Source organism: Vanacampus margaritifer, chromosome 1 (assembly GCF_051991255.1).
Source record: "Vanacampus margaritifer isolate UIUO_Vmar chromosome 1, RoL_Vmar_1.0, whole genome shotgun sequence".
Taxonomy (NCBI): domain Eukaryota; kingdom Metazoa; phylum Chordata; class Actinopteri; order Syngnathiformes; family Syngnathidae; genus Vanacampus; species Vanacampus margaritifer.
In genome coordinates this window covers 1,957,412-1,965,840 of record NC_135432.1, presented here as the reverse complement: position 1 = coordinate 1,965,840, position 8,429 = coordinate 1,957,412, and the positions used below count along the sequence as shown (strand labels likewise).

The 8,429-nt window shown below is 43.4% G+C and overlaps 1 protein-coding gene across 1 annotated transcript; it reads left to right on the top strand.

Annotated features, from left to right (window-relative positions):
* Positions 1–5,199: 5,199 nt before the first annotated feature.
* LOC144052521 (rhodopsin) lies at positions 5,200–6,689 on the top strand. The gene has a single exon (XM_077566667.1). It carries the CDS (start codon positions 5,304–5,306, stop codon positions 6,366–6,368), a length of 1,065 nt encoding a protein of 354 aa, XP_077422793.1. The 5' UTR covers positions 5,200–5,303; the 3' UTR covers positions 6,369–6,689.
* Positions 6,690–8,429: the final 1,740 nt, after the last annotated feature.

The following is an 8,429-nucleotide window of genomic DNA, read 5'->3' as shown; positions in this document are numbered from 1 at the left end:
ATAAACTTGCTATTGGATAGGCTAGTTATCAAAAGTCTAGTATTTAGCTCAATGAGGGCGTGGCAAGAGACCTCATTGAGTTTGCTACCATGTATTTGAACATAAATTGACATACCAACAACACAAATGGACATAAACAAAATCAATATGTACAAAACAAGTCAATCTTTGCATGAACTGCACAGGAAGGAATACACTTAACATCGCACTGCACTCTGGCTAACATTCATGCAAGTAGGCAGAAACAGGCATAAAGTGTGGCCGAACTCCATAGAAATAAATGGAGGCCAAACAAATTGTAGAAATCTGCACTCACCTATTTCGCTCTCTCTCTCCTCCAAACCAAGCGAGTTCAACACTTTGGGCACAAAAGAGGCTCCTACAAAGTAACATTCAGCTAGAAGGAAATACCAAGTAAGGCTAAGGCTAAGGCTAAGGCTAAGGCTAAGGCTAAGGCTAAGGCTAAGGCTAAGGCTAAGGCTAAGGCTAAGGCTAAGGCTAAGGCTAAGGCTAAGGCTAAGGCTAAGACCAAAACCAAAGAGAACTCCTACCTCACTTCCTGATTCAATTTCCCTCCCTTTTATATGTGCATCTCATTGGCTGCACGGGGTCACATGACCCCATGCACAGGGAATTTTAAAGGAACAGGGCACAGGCACCGGATTTGCCACCTGGGCTACTACATGAGTCATTTTCGCAACTCCTCAGAGTCAATACTGACTGAAGATTCCTCAATCCGTCACTGACGACGTCTATTTTGCCGACAGATGCGACCAGTGTTGCAGCGCGTGTAAGAAACCAGTCGCCGTATGTAAGCCGGAAGCCTATCTTGTAAATCAGCTTATATTGTTTATGTTTAAATAAATAAATATCCAAGTCGACACAAAAATGCAAACACCAGATCATAATCAAACTTTATAATATTGCGCCTTTTCTCAAACAATACCTCGAAAATGGGGCACTGGTGGAGATGCACTTTTAAGGGCTGCAACACTAGTTAGGTTTCCATCCAGTTGTTTGGAATTTTTTAAGCGAATTTACTCAAAATGCACAAAACGGACATCAACTTATACCTGTTTCCATTTGTTCTTCTTTTGCAAATATTGAGATGGGACTCCGCCGCTGTAGGTGGCGCTATACACCATAGAGATGTTTGTCATTTAAAAGAAGAAGACCAGGAAGTTGTTTTTTTTTAACAACTTTTTTTCTTTTTTCTTTTTGCACTCACACAAACACGCAAACATACCAACATGGTCTCCCAGGCAGGGAAGCGAACCCACGCCATTCTTCAAAATATACCTCCTTCAAGTGTAAAAGCCCTTTTTCAAATTTCTAGCGTTTCCATTCAGTTTTATTTTCGCAATTCTTGAACATTCGAATAAAAATGGGTGGATGGAAATCCCACTACTGAGGCTACTTAGCGTTAGCATTAAGCTATTGGGGCTTGGCTGTTTTGACTGTAAAAGGGGTTGTTGGCTTTGGTTTGTGTTTATTTTGACAGAAAACCAAAGACCAAATTGGGACCCATTTGCCTCCTTGCTTGACACTCAGCATTAAAACTTGGAATTGGCAGGTTAGATCACCAAATGATTCCCGAGCGCAGGCCCTGCTGCTGCTCACCGCTCACTCAAGGGATGGCTCAAATGCGGAGAGCAAATTTCTCCCCTTTTAGATGTGACAATCGGTGGTACTTTAACTAAGAATGGCATAAAACATTGTGATGCATCTTTTTGTTGCAAAGAACCACTAGAGGTCAGCAGAGGAAGGATGTGATTTCAGGCCCTTTAGATAATACAATAACATAAGATTATTCTGAACTGTAATGATGAGTGACTGCTTTGCAAAATCATCACCATGCAGTTACATTAAAATGAGCACAGATGGTCCTTGGGCTCGGGTGGGTTCTCTGTGTGTACCCCAGCTTCCTACCGCAGACCGTTCGCTAAAGACTGACGACTAAACGGTCGAGAGGTGTAAATGTGAGTGTTGTGAATTGTTATCTGCTTGGATGTCAGTCCAGTGAGCGACATTTGATCAATCCGGATTGCGGGATGCCTCCGTTAAGAACAACAGATACGACTCTGGTACATAATACTCAGTGTTGTGTAACAGCATTTTAAAACTAAATGCGAGTAAGACATTCAATAGTTAAATGTGTAAAAAAAAAAAAAAAGAGAAAAGAGCTATATACAGCGCATCACTGTTATTTTTATCAATCATCGTCATAAAAACTTTTTTTTTTTTTCCAATTGTGAAATTAAACAGCTGTAGCAGATTGCTTCCACAGGTTAACCTAAGGTAACCTTTTGCTGGCCCTAACCCTGACAGAAAATATGACACAAGTCATAGAGGAAGAAAAAAAAAAGAGGAAAAAGAAAGAAAAGTGTAATGCGGCTGAAGATAGCAACACGCTGCTGAACGAGAATGACCCCGCACAACATTAAATCTGTGAGAGTAACGCATCCATAAGCCCCAAATCTCTTTAATACAACAGCCATTAGGAAAGTGCTGAGCTCTTCAACAGCTAAGACGCTTCAGCACTCAGCATTCGCGGCCTGTGCTCGACATACCAGCAACACTTTAGCCGGCATGAACATAAAAGGAGATGCTGCATTTATAGACCCTTTGGAATTGCTGCTACATTCTGTGCACGGTAATTATAATCAGAACCTCAAATAAAAGAATTCAGGTCCCGCACGTTACCAAAATGCACTCGAGCGGTATACTGTACGTAGTGCCAGGTCCATTCGAGTGAATGCTGCAAGGCAACCTTCTTCTTTATTGACACTGGCCGTCTCCGTAGCAAACCACTTCTCCCTTGAATGAAAGTGGTTCGGTACAATATACTGTATGTGGAGCCTCAAAACGCTTGAGGTCATACTGGGTGGCTCTTTTCCTTGTGCGGGTGTAAGTCGCCAACTGTCATGATTTTTGCTATGGTCCATTCCAAGTTAAAGGCCTGATTTTTTTGACAGGACGGGTTACCCAATGGAACCGAGGAGATGTTAATAAAAGCTGGAATTGTACACTTTTTACGGCAGAGTATACCGAGTTGCAGCCATTTAATAAAGAAGGCAAGGATCACGACAGAATCCAAAACCTCATAGCAAAGCGTAAAATTGCTGCATTCACCTCTTCAATAAAGGTATCTGTGTGTGTTTAAATGCTCTATATCAGGGGTGGCCAAGTTGGGTCCTCGAGAGCCACTATCTAGCCTGTTTTCTATGTTTCTCTTCGTTAAAACACCTGATTCATGATCAGGATCGTTGTCAGGCTTCTGCAAAGCTTGCTGATGAGCTGACCGAACCTGCTCTATATCAACTTCATTTAAATGTACAGGGAGTCCTTGAGTTACGTTCCTACGCTGGCGATGTAACACGAATTTCGACTTAAGTCCAATTTTACCGTTATAAGTCGGTATTTACATTAAAATGCTTTGTACAGTAATTTTAAAAACCATATTTGCACCACCCGGAAGATGCCGACACCAATATTTAGTGTTTCCGCACGGACATTCATTGCTGACGGACGGCAAAGCGGAGCTAATGGAAACTAAAACAAAGAAGCGTGCTCGATGGCGGACGTCCATCGAGCTGGAGGTAACAACACAACTTGAAATACCTTTAAGAAGGCGTGATTACTGTGGGAAATTAACGAACAAGAAGGTGCAATGGTTGAGGCGCGGGCGCCGTAAAGACGAAACGCCGTAGGTTGCATACGTTGTAACTTGAGGACTACCCGTATTTCAAACAGCGGTTTAACCATCACGCCAACAGAAATCTAAGACGAGGGGAACAACAACAAGCTGACGAACCACCCGTTTCCGGTCTGCCGAGGAGGAACGCTCTCAAAGAGTACGTCTACAGACATTGAGGAAATTTTGCGTCAGGGACAAATTCCTCTGTAAACTTAGCACCCCCTGTTGGGTCTAGCACTGTGCCAATCTACCGCTGGACATTGTGCCCATGTGGGCAAGATCATGTCATGCCTACAAAACCGATGCAGACCTAAACAAAGCACATCGGTTAACGGCGACTCTCAAACCAACACCCTTGCCAGCTCTATATCGCATAAATGACATTCCACCACCCCAGACGATAAACAATCGCTAAAATTAAACGACATAAACAGCTGAACGATTCCAAACACTCAGTATTTGGACACCAGGAAGTGAGGCAAAGACAAGTCTCGTAAAAGCTTTGCAACCGAAAAGGAAATTGGCCCAAGCCAAGCCGCTTTCTACAGGATGGAATGCTGGAGGGAGTCCGACGGTGAGCAACACAAACAACACCAAACCTAGATGAAAGGCTGCCCCTAAAATCTATCTTGAACAGGAAAGACTGGGTAACTCGAAACAGAGGAAGGACAAACGTTTGGAAAACCAAGCGCAATCTTCACAAATGGGGACTCGACACCAGCCCCGATCGTCCATGTGGAAAAACACTAACAATGAGTTGCATCCTTCAAGAATGCCAACGAGGTCGTCATTGGATTTACATATTTGGGAAATATTTCTTTGGCTGTTGTATGGTTCAGTTTTAGCCAGAACGAATGAATCCCGAAAACCAAGGTTCCACTGTATTTCTCCGCTTACGGTTAACCTGAATATGATCTGTGAGATTTTTCCCAGAGGCAAGGACACACTTTGATTAGTTCGTCTGGAAGTGAAAGCAGATACTTCAATTTAGAGTTTGGATGCTCACAACCAAGATTTGCTTGAGGATAAAACACAGTCTTATGGGAAAGAATGAAAGAAAAAAAAAAGGTATATTTAGAAGATGTTGTGTATGACAAGTTGGGCGTAGGGGGTAGGGTGTGGTTGTCACCCAACCTGAAGGTTGTCGGTTTGATCCTCAAATCCGTCAAAGTGTCCTTGGGCAAGTTACTGACCACCCAGTTGCTCCTCACGTTGCATCATCAGTCGGTAAAATGATGAGACAGTCTTAAAGCGCTTTAAGGTAGAAAAGCGCTAAACAAGTGAAAGCCTATTTACAAACGGTTGTTGCTGTGTGAAATGAGTGCTACGTGTGTTTAAAACAAGTGATGACAGAAATGAGCGAGTGTAATACCTTCATATATTGATGAGTGGTCAGTTCTGTTTGCAGTGACGGCTGGATTAGATATTAAACGTGGCCTAAATCACTTTGTGCTGACGGATTTGGAAAGTGATAATCCAAAGCGTGCCTTTTAAAAGGCTGCCGGTGTCCACCGGGGTCCAATTGTAGCAAGGTCCCTCTCCATCACGTCCTGACCAGCCAGAAGAAACACCAGAGAAGGGCTGATCGCAAGCGCCAACTGCAACCATGAACGGCACAGAGGGACCTTATTTCTACATCCCGATGCTTAACACCACCGGCATCGTCCGCAGTCCTTATGATTACCCTCAGTACTACCTGGTCAACCCGGCAGCCTACGCCGCTCTGGGTGCTTACATGTTCTTCCTCATCCTGCTTGGCTTCCCCATCAACTTCCTCACTCTGTACGTCACCCTGGAACACAAGAAGCTGCGGACCCCTCTAAACTACATCCTGCTGAATCTGGCGGTGGCGAACCTCTTCATGGTGTTTGGAGGGTTCACCACAACCATGTACACCTCAATGCACGGCTACTTTGTACTCGGACGTCTGGGCTGCAACCTGGAAGGATTCTTTGCTACCCTCGGCGGTGAAATCGCCCTGTGGTCCCTGGTGGTTCTGGCTATCGAGAGGTGGGTGGTGGTCTGCAAGCCCATCAGCAACTTCCGTTTCACCGAGAACCACGCCATCATGGGCTTGGCCTTCACCTGGATAATGGCCAGTGCTTGCGCCGTGCCCCCCCTTGTGGGCTGGTCCCGTTACATCCCCGAAGGCATGCAGTGCTCATGCGGAGTCGACTATTACACGCGGGCCGAGGGTTTCAACAACGAGTCCTTCGTGGTCTACATGTTCGTCTGCCACTTCCTGGCTCCGCTGACTATCGTGTTCTTCTGCTACGGCCGTCTGCTCTGCGCTGTCAAAGAGGCCGCCGCCGCTCAGCAGGAGTCCGAGACCACCCAGAGGGCTGAGAGGGAAGTCACCCGCATGGTTGTGCTGATGGTGATTGCTTTCCTGGTCTGTTGGGTGCCCTACGCTGGCGTGGCCTGGTGGATCTTCACACATCAGGGCGCCGAGTTCGGACCGGTCCTCATGACCATCCCGGCTTTCTTTGCCAAGAGCTCCTCCATCTACAACCCGATGATCTACATCTGCATGAACAAGCAGTTCCGCCACTGCATGATCACCACCCTCTGCTGCGGGAAGAATCCCTTCGAAGAGGAGGAGGGCGCCTCCACTACTGCCTCCAAAACCGAGGCCTCGTCCGTTTCTTCCAGCTCCGTCTCTCCTGCATAAACGGACCGTCCGTCCAAGAAGCGTTCTGATCCCCCCCAGGACACGACTGAAGGCTAATGTCTACTTAAAACAACTTCCTTTTTGTATTTTTACAAACAAGTTGGTTCAACCTAAAGACTGTTGCAGGAATGATCAGCCCATTACAGATTTGTTCCTGTTTGTACAGAAAATCCAACACAACTATCTGTGAGATTGTTTCCCTTAGATTGAGGGAAATGTATGTTAATCTTTAACAGTTGGATCTTATATGATACTGGCTTACCTTTGAGTGTAGAGGCATGTAATCAAGGCAACGTAAAATAAAAGGCACTTTGCAAACGACTCATCATGTTTATGTTTTACTTGCAATTGGAATGGATACGCACGAATGATGATGTAGCATATTGAACAAAGGAATAAATGTGAATGCCATATTCAGAATGCATTAATGTCTTGAGTCAATTTCTACTTTTTGAGGACACTAACTGCACAAGAATGTGTATATATATATACAATGGATTTGGAGTTGCGTCTTAACACACTCATGGGTCACCTTGGATTTAGAACTTGTTCTTGATGGGGGATTATTTATTGCTAATCATAATACAGTACATGACTCACAACCACTTATCACAATGAGTATTAATGTCATCATATAAAGGTGACATTAACTAAAGACTTTAAGGATAAAATCAATGACTAATAGTCCTGATAACACTGGTCTGCGTAAAAAAAACAAGAATGACATGAATACATTATAAATCCGTTTTTCCTACTAAAGTCAGTGGTACCATTCATTTTGCCCGATATGCTCCAGTTTTTCTGTTACACACTAGGCTATATATGTGCATTTTTTTTTTCTTTCTGGGGGGTCGTTTTTGTCGGCTACCAGCAGCACAGCCTAATTGCGCACTACCAATGTTTTAGCTAGCTTCCAAGAATAACACCTGAGCTGCCAAGGGCTTCATAGAACATGCTGAAGGTTTGGTAAGCTTATCCTCGATTGAGAAAGATACAATTGTATCTGCAGGCGCAGCGAGCAATTAAGTCAGATAGTCGCAAACACATGAAAAATATGCAATTCACCATTTCAGACTCATAAATTTCAGGTCAAATACGGGGTCAATTTAGCTTACACTATCTATTATGTAAAAGTGAAAAAATGTTACCGATAAAAACTGAATAAAAATAAAATATGTAAAATATCCTCAACTGGCAGCGGTCTGCACCGCAATATGCGCACGCGTCATCGTTTCCGTATTGTGTCAAGTCTTCCGCCCGGTGGAGGAATGATTTGCGTTTTCTATCTAAACAGCCCATTTAGAGGGATCCCCATTTTGTGCACTGGCACAAACCATGTCTAAAAAGTACAATGACGCTTACTTATTCACAATTATAAACGCTGCTTTTTACTTAGCTTTGTTCCTGCTTGTATTTTTTATTAATATGTCTGACATTTTATGATATTCTCAGCCATGTACGACACAACACGTAGTTGTAGTAAAGTTCTTCCTATAACATACGTCAAACGTAACGCAATACGTACCCACGTGAAACACTTGCGTATATAAGTTTACAATACTTAGAAATGTTTTAGTGCGTATATAATTTTACGCGCTGCAGTGCAAACATAATGCACGTACCCGCGACAGAGTTTCACTCATGAACTCTATAAAATGTATATGATGAAATGACGTCATTCTCCTTTCTTAATGTGATCATTTAATGTTCTAAAAATGCACTTTTTAACAGATTCTGACTCTTGGGGAGAACCTGCAAAGTGTTACCTTTAAAAAGAAACCAAAACTATGCTCATAGTCCAAATAGTTCAAGAACAGATTCAAATGTACTTTGGTTGTACCTTTTTTAGGAGCTTTGGATAAAAAAAATGACAGGAATGTAAGGTGTGCTCTTACAAAGAATAAAGATCAGTAATGAAGTCCCAAAAAAACTGAGACAAAGCACAACTACCTGGATGGAGTGTGCGCTAGTTATTTTAGCTCTTTGACTGCCAAAAACGTTAAATAACGTTTAGGAAAATCCTATGGAGGAGTGCCAAAGACGTTAAAAGACGTTTGTTTC

Coding starts and splice junctions, on each gene's coding strand:
- LOC144052521 (XM_077566667.1), top strand. CDS start 5,304: ATGAACGGCACAGAGGGACCTTATTTCTACATCCCGATGCTTAACACC.